Source organism: Ostrinia furnacalis, unplaced genomic scaffold (genome assembly GCF_004193835.3).
Source record: "Ostrinia furnacalis isolate ACB-3 unplaced genomic scaffold, ASM419383v2 OfSCF6735, whole genome shotgun sequence".
Taxonomy (NCBI): domain Eukaryota; kingdom Metazoa; phylum Arthropoda; class Insecta; order Lepidoptera; family Crambidae; genus Ostrinia; species Ostrinia furnacalis.
In genome coordinates this window covers 120,284-137,697 of record NW_021136974.1, presented here as the reverse complement: position 1 = coordinate 137,697, position 17,414 = coordinate 120,284, and the positions used below count along the sequence as shown (strand labels likewise).

The 17,414-nt window shown below is 35.9% G+C and overlaps 1 protein-coding gene across 1 annotated transcript in view; it reads right to left on the bottom strand.

The window, feature by feature from the left end:
- Positions 1–17,414, bottom strand: part of sas (stranded at second) — a 53,202-nt gene that overhangs the window by 18,852 nt on the left and 16,936 nt on the right. Inside the window, exon 2 of the mRNA XM_028318318.1 lies at positions 15,901–16,035. Coding sequence (XP_028174119.1) covers positions 15,901–16,015 — 115 coding nt within the window. The 5' untranslated portion in view covers positions 16,016–16,035. The remainder of the gene's footprint in view (positions 1–15,900; positions 16,036–17,414) is intronic.

The window sequence follows — 17,414 nt, the reverse complement described above, 5'->3', positions numbered from 1 at the left end:
CTTTTATAAGCACGACTCTATTATTACACAATAATGCGATTTGTCGTGTTCAATTTGGTACAATCAATGGATTAGTCCATGATCAATTTCTGACAAATATGATTTTAACTGATTTCATTTACAGGAACTAAGAAGTCTTCGTCTAGTTTAATACTCATATAAAAAAGTATTTTTGTAAAAAACATTTGAATTTTCTACGTTTTTCGATATTCATGCTGACAAAAGCCTGCAATGCCCTTACCGAGGTAAGTAGGGGGACATACCCAAAGCAATTTTCTTTGGTATCACTAACCCACCCAGGAATCGAACCTTTTGTAACTCGGGAAAATCTAACACTCTAGCCAACAAAAGGCGTTAGGAGTTTGCTGATAAGTGCTTCATTATTTATTCAAATGTATTTTTAGAATTGAGCCCTTAACAATGGCACGCGCAATCTTACCATTAATTTTCTTGAATCAAAAGTGAGCACACGTTGACACTCCTACGCTTAATGCTTATCATCAATCAAGTCACCATGGCCGTGGACTTTCGCTTTGTGATTGTGATCAAATCATCTACTAAACAGTACAAGGTCACTAACAATGAGGTTAGAGCAATGATCTTTAAGTCACAGGAGGAGATTGCAAAATAGAACTACCCTTATGAGCAGATAAGAAAAGTTAAAGATTTAGTTGATTCAAACCTGCATTTGTCTAAAAGAATTTAAGCTACATTTAAATAATTAAATTTTCTTTTGTTATGCACCGTGCATACAATTCAGGGCTTTGGGATAGAGTTCCTGATATATCCATTAAACATTGATATTAGATTCACAGTACTTAGGTACTATCTACTATATATATAAGGATGAATATTAGTATTCATCCTTCAGAGGGGCTAAATTACTATTACAGGTATGCAATACCGTTTTACCGGCAGCCTTTACTAAACAAATAACTTATGCCCGTTTTCACCATCAATCTCTAATAGTGACCCCTAAGTATGGTATCACTTAAAAGGATTTTTTTTCATGAGAGTATTATTATATTAATACTGGTAGTCCTACCTAATTACTTATTTTATCAACTTCTAGACTGATTTAACCTAACAGAAATTAATCCAAAAACAACTTTATCAAAACTGCGTTCCATGGAATTCACAGTTGGAAATATTTCTGTAATTTCTCTCCACGCGCAATTGCATTACAGAATGGTTATCAAAATGAATCCTTTACGACATACTTCATCTCTACCAAATTAATTTAAGACTTATGCAGCTAAACATAAGGTCGGTTTTGCAAGGAGATGCGCGTGCGCACGGCAGCTACGCATCAGAGCGTTCGTTATGTCAATCGCGATTACGTCGGCTTCCTACACGATTATCGAATTATCCACCGCGTGATAAATCAAATTTTAAATTGAATTCAGGGGTGCAATTTGTTGATGTAGGTATGTTGATGAAATATAATAATTATTGTTAACTACCAAAAGTATGAAGGTTTTTAAACTGGCCAGTATTGTTTTGGAGTAAATCGGTCATTTAACTCATATAACTAAATATATTGGCTAAAGTGTACTTTCTGGAAATAAAATTTAGCAAGTCATTTAACTCATTGTTCCCTAACAGGCCAATCGATCATATAAAAACAGATTTATATTCACTTTAAAAACAATGCTTCTAATGTTTAATGTTTTGAAAATGTCCAATATATTAATTCTTTATGTTATGACTCTACTACACTCAACATCAAATAAACCTCACCTTCCGCGACGCGAACTTTAAAGATTTTCTTTTGACACAATCATGGTGCCCCAACAATATTGGTGTTATTTGAAAGCCCAATAAATATCCTTAAAGAAAAACACATTTAATTTCTTAATAAATGGTTAACATATACCATAAATGTGACTAGAAAAAAGACCTCACTTTGGGCTCACCTCTGGGATCAATTAGACCAATTTTTATCGTTATAAAACCAAATAATGATCTCACGTGCCCTCTTTAACAGATGGATAGCGATTAATCCCAACTTAACAGTTTTTAGCCATAAAAATTGGCTAAAGCGTAACTACCTATTTTTTGAAGATGTGACTCTGGATCCTTGTAAAGACACATTTTTGGGGTTAAAACCTTTCCTTTAATGAAATGAAGTTTAGAACTAGGCTTTCAAATGGTACCAATGTTGGTGGGAAGTGGGGATGCATTCGTTTGATAAGTGCTTGTCGCGGGAGGTGCGATTTATTTGATGCCGAGTGTATCACAGCCGACTGACTGCCAGCAAATTAATAATAACCACTATTTAATTATCTGTTGTCATAACAGTTTTTAAATAAATCTTTTTCTATTACCATTAAGGTAAGAAGATTAAGCCATATTTTATCTTCTTGTTTACTTATGTATGGTACATTACTACAAATTACTAACCTACGACATAGGCCTATTTCACAAGCTTAGAACACAGCACTATCATCTTTCGTGTATTACACTTTCTGAGGTGATAGTGGTTATAACGTATATTTTTATTATCCATATAACTTATTTACTTTTGTTATTTATGTTGCGATCAGACAGCATGAAGTTATTTCGTGTTATCTAAACATTTGTTCACAATTTCCGACGAAACCGTTAATTTTACGTAACTCACGGATCTTAGCTCACGATTGCAACTATTATCTTATTATTAAATCTTTACAAACATTTGAGGTCATTTCTTGAAAGAATTGTACAATATTTATAGGAAAAACAACAATTAAACACTTAAAACCAAAGTAACCACATCTGACTTTATTTATACGTTTGTATTCTCATACTTTGAAAATCTCTACAATCTTTTCATACCATTTGAGACGAAATATCTAGCATTCTTTGTAGGTATCCCAAATTATTCACGTCTGAAAAACACAACCATTCATGAATACCTTTTCGAACAATACCAATGTGGGACCGACATTGAGTAAAATACAATGAAGTGGTAAAATGTGGTATGTTTGTTCATTCATAAGTAGTATCTCTCTCATAAGACAAATTTTAAATTTAACTCCTCCTTTTGTTGAAGTCGGTTAAAAAGTTACACGAATGTTAAACGTAATTTTTAAGTTCATTTTCATATCAAACCTCGTCTGTTTATTTAACTTGCAAGTTACTTTTATTAGTGCCTACTCAACGGAGTGTAGAGACAGTAAATTTCAAGTGCCCAATATTTGTTGCCACAGAATAATAATAAGTACTACGTACTTTAACTTAGTATAACAAACCTTTAATTTTTAATACTCACACATGTAATCAATCACAGGTTTGTTTGTTAATAATATCCACTCAGTCAGTAAGTAATAATTATTTAATTATCATTCATGAAAAAAGGTTCTACTCGCTAATATCTAACCCCGCTAATTCTAGGCCTTTTTCCCCTCGTGCTAATGGCTAATCCATAGCGATCACTACGTGAGATCTAGCTCTAATAACACATCTGCGGCATCTGAAAGTGGGAGAAGTCGTGGGAACTGTATCGACCGGTTCACAGAGGCGGTTCGATGATCTTACTTAAACAAACACACATAGTATATGCTCAAAACATAATGAAAATAGGGTACCAGTGAATATAGAGGTCTTAAAATACTGAAAGTGTCATTGTACTTCCATATTTACCTAGCTCTATTTTTCATATTAAAAATCTTTAAACCCTACAATAGTCACAATTCTAGAAGTAAAGTGGTAATAAACACATTGATAAAACAGTACTCAGTCAGAAATAGTTTTTAAATTACAGCTAGCAATTTTCTTTCAGATTACTTTGACAAAAATATTTTCGTACTTATCGAGGAACAAATTCTTCGTTAAAAATAAATTCTATTAAAGAAATTGCTCTACTGCAATCAATAAAAAAAAGTATTTATACCTACCATGTGCTTGAATTATTAAGTTGCATCACCAACGAATTCATCTCTCACATGATTATGGGAAACGTAGTCATTATTCTTGAATAGCCTTTAATAGCGTCATCATTACCTACGGTGTTGGGAGTTTACACCATGTCAACCATTCCCGCGTACTATTATATCACGAAGATAGAAGTCGATAGACACCGTGTCTTCACGACTCACGACTATCCTGTTCTGTGTCCAAATGGGACACGAAATCACGAACGTACGGCTATCTATCAAGTCTCTAACCTATACTATAACTATAATACCTATTAACTATCTGTTTTTAACGTTTTCGTAAGTTTTCACGCCTAGACAACTAAACCAATATTGATTAATTTTTATTGTGATTGTGATCGCATTGATGCGTCCCAAGTTACGTTATTGTTATATTCAGGTTTTTCCGAAGAAATGTTCCTAAGAATCTTCAAATATTTATCTTCAAAAACCTTTCTCGGACTTCAAATTAAAAAAAATGCATAATTGGTGTTTTCGGTAAACAACACCATAAGTGTCATTTTCATTCTCCCTTGTGGTAAGATAAAGTATGCTTGTGTTACTTACTACGAGCGAGTTCACCACAATAGTCGAGCGGCAGCGGGGATCGAACCTGCGTTCCTCGGATCACGAGACGGCCAGTCCAACACCTTCACCGTTCGGCTATCGTCGCTTTGAAAATGCCCAACAACGATATTATTGTATAGTAAAAAAAATAATAATGTATGGTTTAATTAATCATTATGTAGAAACAAGGTAGCGAAAATACACGCTCCAACAAAGTTGTAGCTAATTTCATGGCACTTTACACATACATATTATTAAGTATTGTTGTACCTCCTATAACACTGGTATCCATTTGTGCAGGTGCGTAACATTTTCCTGGTAATTAGGTATGTATTGAATACATACAATGTATGGAAAAACACAATTGGAACTATTTTCCAGAACATGTAACTTACATGTAACTATGTATTTGTTGTAATATTTTTAGATGTTACCATAAAAAGGTTCCTCCAAGGTTTTCCACAATGTTTGGAGGAGGCCTTTGTCCAGCCAGTGGACGTCATTTGGCTGAAACGAACGAACGAACCATAAAAAGACCGTGAAATTAGATAATGGGTGTAATATAAACACTCGTATCACTTCTCAAGCCAATAAATAGTTTTATAGAAGTAGGCTGTGATTTCAAACAAGGTTTGCATGAAATGTATCTCTTCTCTAATTTATCAGAACAAGTGCAATAAACTTTACTGACGTTTACTTGCTTTTTACATTAATTTTTATTATAAATGGCGAAAACGATGACGAAGTACCGTACCGGATTACAGTTTGTTATTAACACCACCATCACTTGTGTAACGGTGCAAAAAATGGCGTGTAATTCAAGTTATCTACTGAATCAAATGTAATTGAGTAGTTGCCACCATTCACTAATACTCGAGACAACTTTACTGAAAACACACTTTATCAAACCCGTGAAAAGTCCACAAGTTAGATTTTCAGTAATTTTGTAATCAATAAATATCAAGTGACGTCATCAATTTATAACCCTTAAATATGATAAGGCAGAATTCATCAAACGTACTTACGTGTATCTACCGTAAATCGGACTATAATAATAATAATAATAATAATCTTTGGGGAAACCGAGGGTTTTGCTTGTGCAATTGCTGACGAGGTCATGATGACGAACAATTACCGAAAATATATCCTGAAGGACGGTACGGTCGACATTTGTCGAGCATGCCACCGTCCCGGAGAGTCACTCAGGCATATAATTTCTGGTTGTTCGCATCTTGCTAACGGTGAGTACTTGCACAGGCATAACCTAGTAGCCAGAATCATCCATCAACAACTTGCTCTTCAGTACGACCTTCTTGAATCTGAGACGCCTTATTACCGATACCAGCCGGTGCCAGTTCTCGAAAATGGTCATGCATTGCTCTATTGGGATCGTTCTATCATCACAGACAGGACTATTGTCTGTAATAAGCCTGATATTGTGGTGGTTGACCGATCCCAACGTCGGGCAATGCTCGTTGACATTACCATCCCGCATGACGAAAACCTCGTGAAGGCCGAGAAGGAAAAGCAAAGCAAATACCTTGACTTGGCCCACGAGGTGACCGCCATGTGGGATGTTGACTCGACGATCATTGTCCCGATAGTTGTCTCGGCGAAGTGGAATCCGAGAGGGTCTGCAGGACTTTCACCTCTGGCTTGCCTTAACCGGCCAGCCAGAGTGGAGTCGCTAGAGCTATATGCTCCAGGGGTGGAAGTGTTAAAGGGCATAACGCCGCGAGTAACCTCGGAGAAAGCGCAGCACACCTCTCTACACCCCTGAGCTGGCAGACGCCAATGTTGCCCCTCAGTCCGGTCTATACGACCCATGACGCCAGGGGGGCCCATTTAGTCGCTGGCTAGTCACCGCCTGCCATTTTTTCAGTCCGAGACTATGAACCAGGCAGGTGTCCCGTAGTCTCCATCCATAGCCCAGTAACCAGTCCATCCATCCTTCATCCATAACCCTAGTCCATTCTCCAATAGCTGCAATAGCTCCTGTGCACAGGCTGGGGATGGTCTCTGGCTACATCCCATGATATGGTCAGAGACTAAATCCAGCATGTGCACCACTTTCACTTTTGTCGATTATTATTTTGCGCTTAAAACGGCCTCTACGTGTTGGATCTGTATCCCCACGCAAGCCTTATAAAGGACCGGGCCACTTTTGACCCGTGAGCTCCAAAGCGTACAAACATAATAATAATAAAAACGTTTATTGCTTTTTATACATAAAAGGAATTACAAGAAACAAAATTACATTATAAATATACCTACATTATACATTAGCGTTTTTAAATAGCACATATAAAATTCTAACGACTTAAAATGCTACATTGTTTAACTGTTTAGATTACTACAGATTACTAATAAGTTATTGTTTAGAGTTGATTAAAACCAACTACTTTATCCTATCAATATTCCAGCTCTCTATTTAACCACCATGACAACCGATTAATATGAACGTAGCACACTGTCGCAACATCATCTACAAGTATCTTTCGCAAACGAAAACAATACTGTTGGTTTCTCAGGCTTTGAACTGGAGGACAATGACTTATCGTCATTTGTCAGCTTTGTTTTACACAAAAAGCTTAGCAAGTACCCTCAACACTAATGCCTTTTAGACTTAGGGCAAAATGCAGGTAGAATGAGTAGATTTAGTCCTAGATAATATAATACATAGTCTTTAAAGTTGTGCAATGAACGGTGAGTTTTACGTGGAGAACTGGAGACCACGTTTTTGAAAGCGCAGTGCAGGGGATGCCTTTCAGCAAGATAGAGTGCTTGTAGTTGTTACGAATTGCTGAGCAGTAGTGTCGGACTCAGAATTGGGTGACCTATATGAATGTATACTTATTTATGTGGGTCATGTGCTTCTCTTCTCATGTCTCAATCTTATGAGTAATTTTAAAGGATTTAAAGAAACCGCAACTGTACAGTGCTGACATGATCAGAATAGCTAAAAAAAGTAACCTAACTTGAGGAAAATAAATCTATAGGATTCATCATCGCGTTTGCACGTACGTGATCACCAGTGAAGAGCAAAACCTTACGAAATAAATTTAAAAAAGTGTGTCTAAGCTCATTTTTATTGAAGAGTATAGTAAAATTTCATATGTCTCTATAAAAGAGTCTTCTGGTATCTTTCTCTACATTGCATGAGCTAATGTATTAGACTTAAAACTTTTTGTCTAAATGACTAAACTTCTCATTAATTAAGAAGCCTAAGAACTTAGAAGTATTATAATTTCTATGTAAGTTTTTGTGAAGTCAAATGGATGTATTGAAAGAAACCTTTTTTAAAGCTTGGAAATATCTGATTAGTTTTGTTAGAATCTTTTGAAGACTGTTGCTAAGAGGAAGAAGCTTATATTATTTAATTATTATTGCGGAACGTTGCAAACCTATAGATGATTCTCACGTGAGATAATAATTTGATATGTTAGAGGTAATATTAGTCAAAGATATAGTTTTTTGTTTTACAGAAACTAAAACTAAAAGCCCACGTTATAGTTAGTGGTTAAGAAATTCGACAATTACGTTCAATTAGTTGAATGGAAGTGTTGCAAGCTTCAATTCACTTCATTGTTTGAATAGATAAAACTGGGTGATTCGGCCACATCACTTCTTCAACGTTAGCCCTTTTAGTGCAATATATTTACATCGTGGAAGTTATTGGTATTTGGTACCTAAATGAAGTTAGTGATGACTCAGATTCTTCGCTCGACTTACGTAATAATAACTCGTAAAATTACACGGATAACTAAAAGCGAAGCTCATCATCGTTTTAGAACAAAAACTAATCGACGGAGGCCTGAGCAAAACGAGTAAAAAAGGGAATAGGGTCAATCGCCCTATTCGCGTTCGAACAGCGATTAGGTACCTACTCTTTATAAACAGTGGAAAAGCACCGTCTTACTGTTGCATGATTTGGCAGAATTTATGTTTAAATTAACGGGGCTAACGGGACTATTAGTGAATTTGTGCAATAAAATTTACTAATAATCTTTAAAAAAACAGAAAAAAAATTGTTTATAGTACTTTATGCTTAAAATATCAAATTAAAAAAAAACAAAAAGTCATCGTTTGGACTTGAATAAGTAGGTGGACGTAAACAGGCGAGATGACCCTAACAACCTAAACGCTCGGAATGCGTCCGTACAGCCTCCTTCCGAAAAAGGAGGTGGTCACGACTCCACCTAGCCAGCGGTTCCGCCATAACTTTGAAGTTTTTTCTCACTATTTCAAATTACAAAGACATTCTTGGGGTGGTGAGAATCTGAAATTCACAATTAACTAAGACAGGTTAATAAACTTTTGAATATTATTTTGACTTGAGTCGATAAACTTCCTCGTATTAGCAGGTAATCCAGCTTTTTTACCCACAGCTGAGAAGCCAGATTGTCCTGGAATCCTCAGCTACACAGGAACTGGCTATAACAGCCGGAACACTACACTGCACTTAATTCATCATTGTTGTTATGGCGACAGACTTAGATATGATGGTGGTAGCTAGCCAGGCTGACTTAAAACAAGCCCAACTGGTGGTAGACCAATACTAGAAAAAATGCTGCCCATACTGGGAATTGAACACGGTATCTCTGGGTCTGAGATTGGTGAATTTACCCTTAAACTACCGGCGGTTAAATTCATTTGTTTGCGACGAGCGGTACCGATTCGCGGCAAAAACTACGTGTATGGAATTGTATTATATCAAGAATTCAAATCAAACAGGATTTGAACCTGTTACCGTAAGAATTGTAATCGGTTGTATAATGTTATTTGGTATTCTGCACACAGATTTGTGTACTCGTAAATCTGTAAGAGTTTTCAAACATTAGCACACAATAGTCTTCATTATTTTGCATCTAAAATTCTTGACATACATTCTGCTATCTGTTCTCAATCGTAAGACGATGATGATAAAAATTAATTTATTCATTTATGTTGGGTGAAATACCTGTGACGCTATTTTTACAAACCAGCACCCTTTAACAAATAAAATGTTAGGCTAAGTTGCACTACCTAACTTTATCCGTAACTATAACGATAAGCGGTGTTTTTTTTGTATGAAGTTTGACAGATTTTTGACGTTTGTTATAATTAAAGTAAGATGGTGCCTTAGACCAAGGCGATTTTATGGTATAATTTTTACTAATATTCTTTATATTACCAAGAGCATATCCATACTAACTCATCCCTCGTAATGTCAAAAACGTGTTTAGACACCACGCTTAAATACAGACACCCCATCAATCTAAACACAGGGTTCTTACATAGTTGTAATAAGAGTGATTTTGCTACAAAAATCTATATTCTGAGGTCTGTATTGACCACGGTCGAACAGACGCTTTGGCCGCAAGAAGGCAAAAAAAACCTTTTTCGACATAAACGGTGCCTCCATTTCGGAGAAGTCCCTTTGAGAACTTCATTGACTCATTAGAAGATACATTTCGGGTGAGTCAAATGATTTGTAGCTATGAATAGGCGGTTATGAAAAGTTTGTTGGTTATTTTAACAGTCTGCTTTGTTGTTTGTTAAATTAAACGACTCTAGAGTTGTAAAACTAAACGTTTACTCAAGTGTTATAAATAATGTAACAATCGAAAAGTAAAATATTTTTTTAATTGCTAGTGATGGCCTACGAGCATAACAAGACAGCAAGGCCATGAGTTAAACGTTACCATGAAATCATAGCCAAATGCCACTTAATCGTAAGACCAATATGGCAATTACTTATTTAATATTTTGTAATTAAAAACAACCAAATAAGGCATACTTTATTACACTAAAATGAATATGGACTTAAAAGGTTTTCAATATTTTGACATTCGAGTTTCGACCAATCAAGAGCTTTAAGTTTAAATCAAGTTTTAAGTTTAGCTTCATCCGGACCTAAGAAACAAACGGTACACGTAGTTTAAAACATGTTACCTCTTCTGTTAACTTAAGAACTTGTACTTAACTGTATTAGTAATGCGAATGTCATGTCCATCCATGTCGCGGATGTAAGTCTACAATCTAAATCCATACTTTAACTTTAATTACTTATTGTTGGCGATCGCTAATCTTTAGTGTAATCAGTGCTGCAGTGGTGTGCTTTTAGATTAATTTTAAGTAACGCAGTTGTTGATAGGTTTAACTGACAAAATACCGTTTTATAGGTCATCATCTTTATTACTTATTGGGGGTAATAAATTTTTAGTATGGTTGCCTTTTTAGAAATATTTTTTTGTGTTAAAAAACAACTAAGTATACTTACTTTGAGATTAAAGGAAAAAAATATTGACAAAACAGGCTGACTATTTTCGTAAATAGTAAAAGTAGTTCATTTATGAATAAAACTCTTTCTGATTAGGCAACTGTTTTATATATAACCGCACTTTCGGCCGAATACTGAAACGCCATTTAAATATTTGACGGCTTCTCAAATAGTTAAGCAGCTCCTAAACTTACATTTCGCATACTCAAAACAAAATCTGAGCAGTTCTCAATTTTTAAGCACCTCTCAAATTAAGTTGCACTCAAACTCCACTTAAAATGAATTTTCGCATACTGAAACGCCATTCAACGCTAAGCATTACTCAAACAACTGTCAAATCGTCTTAAGCAGCTGTTAAACTTGAGAGTGCTTGCGCGGTATCTTAAATCCTATTCTTATACCTAAATCGACCAAAATAGTGGTAAATAATGTGTGTCATCGTTATCATTTCTTTCGAGCCTCGAGGAAATACCTAGATCTAATCGCAGGAATGCAATAAGGCTGAACGCTATTGAAAAATATTATTATAATGACATGCAACTCCGAGCGAGGTTCCGCGTCTCTAAAGAAACGGTGTTGTTTCTGGATTCATAATTTGGAAGCTCTTTGAAACCCCTCACCAAATGCCATACAACCAGTGGACCAAAATATACTTATTATAACCCTACTGTTCTACGCAACGGGAAGTTATGAACGTGTACTAGGTGATATCTTCCACATCTAACAGCCAACTGTGCATAGTATAGTGCACGAAGACACGAAGTAACAACCAAAATAGCTGCTATGAAATCGCTTTACATAAACATGCCTATTTCTGAGGATTAAGGGGACATCGCATAGCAGCAAGCAGCATTTCCAAGAGATGTTGATTTGTCAATTTGATGCTCTGTCAACAAATGTCAATTGTGGTTACGTTTCGGTCCACGATCGCTACTTAATAGATTTTAACAATAAAATGTATCACATTTAAAATTATTTTTTTAATTAAATAAAAATGCAAGCATTAATTTTTATATGATAAAACGAGATTGATATATAATAGAAACTAAAAATAAACTGTTCTATGTTAAGTTGATTGAGTATATTTCCATAAAAGACAATACATAACCAAACGATGCTGCGTGTAATGGATAAAAGACGTAAAGTTATCATTTGTGTAAATGAAAACATACTTTTTTTGGTAAATGTTGCCATTATGTAAACATTTGAGAGCTGCTTAGCTGATCACGGCTTCAAATCCGTTGAGTAGCGTTTGAGAATACCATTTAAAATTGAAGGATACTTAAATTTAGGAGCCCGTCAGCTGAGTGACAGATTTGAGTAGTGTTTCAGTATTCGGCCGTTTATCGCACGTTACTCGTAGCAAAATGTACTATGGCCTGACAGGCCAAAGTGAAGTAATGATGACTGAGTACACTATTTGCTACGACTAGCAAGTACACAGGTGCAGTAGCGAGTGTACTAACTCGTTGATGTCTAATGTTCCACGATTACAAATGCCAGCTAATATTTACAAATGCGAATGTAACCTGTATGTTTGTAAGGTTTTTACGCCATAACTGCTGAACAGATTCTAGTGAATTTTGGTACAGAAACAGATTGGGGTTTGAAAAAGGACACGGGATTTTTTTTGTATTAGTAAAGTAAACAAATAATAAATATTTGTTACAATTAAAAATCTATATCTCTAAGGCTGGGTTGCACCATCTTACTTTAACTTTGACAAACGTCAAAAATCTGTCAAACTCAATACAAAAAACACCGGTTTTCGTTAAAGTTACGGTCAAAGTTAGGTGTTGAGTTGCACCACCTGAATTAAAATACTCATGATCGTTAAACTAACATTAGCTCCCAGCGGGATGAAAACTCGCGGCAACTGGCGCTTCATCTAAATCCAGTCGGCCATTGCCTTTAATCTAAAGATGCTCCAGATCAAATATTCATCGATCAATGTACTCTGTCAGAGACGAGCTAAACCAGCCGCGTTATTATTAATCACGACTCTAGTAGCTAAAAACAAACAATAAAATCAGTAGATCATTTTCAAACGGTGCATGCGCAGATATTATAGATGTTACGTTAATCGAGAAAAAAAGGAGTTAGGTATAAGATAAATAAATGGCCAAAAAGTTTATTGATTTTCTGCGTGACGATTCGATCCAGTTGGTTGAGTCGAGATTTTTTAATCTCTGCTTAAAATGGGTAAATTACTCTGTAACTATTAAAACAGATGCTATACCAACCTCATCATACACTGGGCCAAATACATCATAATTCAATGTTGAATTAAATAATGTCATGTTGTCAATGTTTTTTTGTATGGAGTTTGACAGACTTTTGACGTTTTAAAAAGTTAAAGTAAGATGGTGCAACCCAGCCCTTAGTGTTAATGACACAGCAAACTATGTACTTAATAAACATGTGTTTATTAACCTACTCTTTAATTATTATATTTTTGTATTGAATTTATCTTACCTGATTCTACTACAGTACTATATCCATGAGTATTTGCGCAAGTGCCCATGTTTTTTTATTTACAGAATATCAGTATCTCTATATCTGGTATAGCTGTAAGTCGAAGTTATTTAAACTTGATCAATAAATTAGACACTGGAAATATTTTGACAAATCACTTTGACCCGACCTTACTAATTGCCACACGAAGCGAGCAGGTATGCAACTCCCGTTAAAATAGCTTGTAATTAATTTATTGTTATCAGATCGAAAACATTGGGCATAAAGTTCAACGACCCAAGTCCTCAATACGTCACAGCGCGTGCTCAGCAAAAAAGTTTCTTAGGTTGGCTGACCACTAGAGAGCTTGAAACTACAGAAGCAGGCATATCGGACAACATTGCAAAATAACTTATTTTACAATTTATAAGACGAAGTAGCTCAGTTGCAAAAGCAGTCGCCCAGCAAGCGGAAGGTCGTGGGTTGAATTCCCGTCTTAGGCAGTTCGATTTTTACAAGTTATTTATAATTTTCAAATTATAAGACATAGATGTCAAGGTTCATGTACCGTCTTCTTATAATACCCTATTACTGCGTGTTGTTAATTACGACAGACCTTGGACAAGCGAAGTGATCACATAATCTAATTTGCCTCAAAAGTTGCATAGGCTACGTACTTGTATAGTAGCTCTGTTATTCATGGGTAAATGTAAAATAGGTATATTGTTTTGTTTATACTCGTAATATCTACATTTTTGTCATTATCAGTTATGAAAGTTTTCTTTGTATCTTAGGTCTGCCGTTCTGTCACACAGCTGTAGTGAATATCCACCCTTACGCGCAGTCCGCAAGTCGACGAATGGACGTGATGCTGTTTTTTAGTACTACGACTCAAATATTGTACTGTTAAAGGCATGATTGAAATATGCAGTCATTCCTGTTTACGCTACAATACATACGATCCGAAGTTATTTGACAACGGTTTAAAAATTCGATGTTTGGATTATTAATATTATATTATCATTCTTATGCGGATAACAGTTACTGGTACAACAGAACTCAAGCATGAGTAGTCCATGAGTAAGACAGTCAGACTCACGGCTCAGAGATTTTGGATTCGATTCTCAAGGTCCCCACTTCAATCAAGGATATCGCAGATTTAAATCAAATTGTCCGAAAAAGAAAATGATTGCGCACCTATGTCGATCGCCTATAATAATAACGAGTCATTAAGCGCTCAGTACCTCTAGTAGGAAAAACTTTCGAGTTCGTTTCGTTGCGTATTCAAAGTGTCATCGAAAAATTTTGTATGAAAAATTAAACAGCGCCCCCTATATTATAGCCGCCCTAGGGGGCGCTGTTTAATTTTTCATACAAAATTTTTCGATGACACTTTGAATACGCAACGAAACGAACTCGAAAGTTTTTCGTACTAGAGGTACAGTTGTCCCAACTCACTTGAAGAAGACTGAACTGGCAAATAAAGTTGACTAACGCCCGTTTTTACCATCAATCCATAATTTTTAAGTGACCCCTATGAAAACAAAATTCCTGTTATTTAATATCCTAGGGGTCACTTAAAATTAGGGATTGATGGTGAAAATGGGCATATAACTATTTGCTCTTGTCTTACTTTTCTTTGTCACTAGTGTTATTCCATAACTCTACTAAAGTAGAGTCACACTCACTGTGGGCGCCCGTCGCACAGTCGCGACAGCAACATAATTACGCGCGAGCCATAAGGATGGGTAGCTAGGGGTCATTGGACAAAATTCTACGTGCTCACAGACCGGACTTTTAAGGTGCTAGCAAATACTTATTTATTTATTTAAACTTTTATGCCAAAATAAATTTGAACATAAGGCGAACTTAATGCACTAAAGCATTCTCGACCAGTTTACCTTTGGGTTGAGCAGAAAATAAATTTGTTTGGCGGTACTTCTAGTGCAGGAAAGAAAAACAAAAACAAATATGCTACATACATAAATAATATATAAAATATATAATAAATAAATACATACATAAAATAGATGATTGAGTTAAACTGAAATTACAATTAATGAAGATGAGATCATTTTGAGGAAGTGATTATGGACAGATTTTTTAAAAGAAAACTTACTAGACGCTTGCCTGGTCTCTTCAGGCAGAGAGTTCCAGAGCCTTATGGCCTGGAGACGGAAGGAGTCAGAGAGAAAACCAGTTCGGTGAAGAGGGGTGGAAAGAACGGATTTGTTGGAGGAACGGAGCTGACGTGAGTGCGTAGAGCTGAGAAGATTAAACTGAGACTTAAGATATGAAGGAGAGTTGGGATCATTTAGAATTGAAATAAGGGTACAGAGAATTCTGACTTTGCGTCGAAGTGGGAGAGGCAACCATTGAAGCTGGGAACGGTAAGCGGAGATATGGTCATATTTACGGAGACAGAAAATAAAGCGAATGGCATTGTTGACAAGGCGATCCAACTTTGTAAGTAGATCTTGATTCAGGTCGGGGTAACAGACGTCGGCATAGTCGATTATCGGGAGGACAAGAGCTTGAATGAGGGAAATTTTCGTTTTTGTTGGGAGGAAGTTTTTGAGCCTCCAGAGGGAGCGCATTGTGGCTGTAACCTTCCGACTGACCTCTGCAACCTGTACATTCCAGCTGAGCGTGGTGTCCAAGTGCAAGCCAAGGTTTTATTATCTTATCTATCTATCTGTCTGTCTAAAGGGTGGTACTCACTGAGTTCAGTATCGCAGTCAGTATACTCGTGGTTGCAGTCGACGGTATAACCGGCGACGCGCGCGGCAAGCACCGCCGCGCACCACAGCGCCACTGCGCGTGCGCACACCCTCATCGCGACAGCCGCATTATACACTGTAAACAAAACAAAGTAAAGTAAAGTAAACATTTATTTGCTGCACACAAAGCCACAACATGCATTGTTCGACAAAATTACATAATTCAATATTTAACACGCACATCCTACTTCCTACTAATATCCTACTTAATCCTACTTAATATTTTAAATGGGAAAGTTAGGATGTCTGGATGTCTGTTACTCTTTCACGCATAAACTATTGAACGGATTTTATTGAAACTTTACATTATTATTGTTTATAACCCAGATTAACATATAGGCTATAACTTATGACGATATGTGACAAATAAATTTCAATAAATAAATTCAATAGACGTCCAAAAAGCGCCATATATCAAAAAATCTTTCGAAAAGGTTGACTTGGGAATATTACTAGGTACTCAATGTAGGAAAATATTGTTACTTTCTCTAGTAGGACAAGTCAAGTCAAATCTCTTGCCTGACAAGTCCAAGACCCACTGAGCTACGGAAACATTGGTCAAACTTTGGTAATTTTCAAGTATTAACGCATGTGAGCTAGTTTTTCCGCTGTTCAAAAGTTGCTTGGCCTTGTTTCATAAACCATGTGTGGTTTTGCAAGTTTTTGTAAGACTTGATTCTATAAAATTTGGTCCAAAAAAATAAGGCCCGCTTTTATAGACACAGTATTCTATGTTTTTCTTAACAAGTACCTACGAGTATTATGCATAAAACCAATCTTTGATAGCAAACTCTCTTTTTCAGTACAAAGATTGTAATAATAATATTTTCCAGAATATAGGTAAGTTTGTAAATACAATAGTTGTGTCACTACAATTCACACAATATTTGAGTAACAATTACCTAATAACACGTATGAAGTAGTTATTTTAACATCAACCACAATGTGAACAGCAAACCACACATCGTGTCACGTCTCAGAGCACCACCAATCCAGGTCGAGTTACTTACAGTCAACAATCGCTTTGGGGTTAGATTGACTAAAATAAACTGTCGCAATTTTGTAAGTTGCATCACCTTACTTTAACCATAACTATAACCTTTAACCGGTATTTTTTTTGTCGAGTTTAACAGACTTTTAACGTTTCTTAAAGTTAATATATGTGTTATGACCAGCTATAGGACAGACGACAGCACACCGGACTCTACATTATTGTCGCAAAATCGCTCTTAATAAAAGTAGATAAGGTTCTACAAAGTTTAGCTTGAAGCCCCGTCCTGGAACCATAAGAAAACAGGGATTGTGTAATCTTTATTTTATGAAAATGATCAAAATATTGAAATTTCTCATTTTGCTTTACAGTCAGCGTCGAACACATCTTTAATTCAATTAAAATAAGGTTGTTGTCAACTTTTTGGCCACTTTGGGTGTCACGAAGTATTTGACGCTGACTGC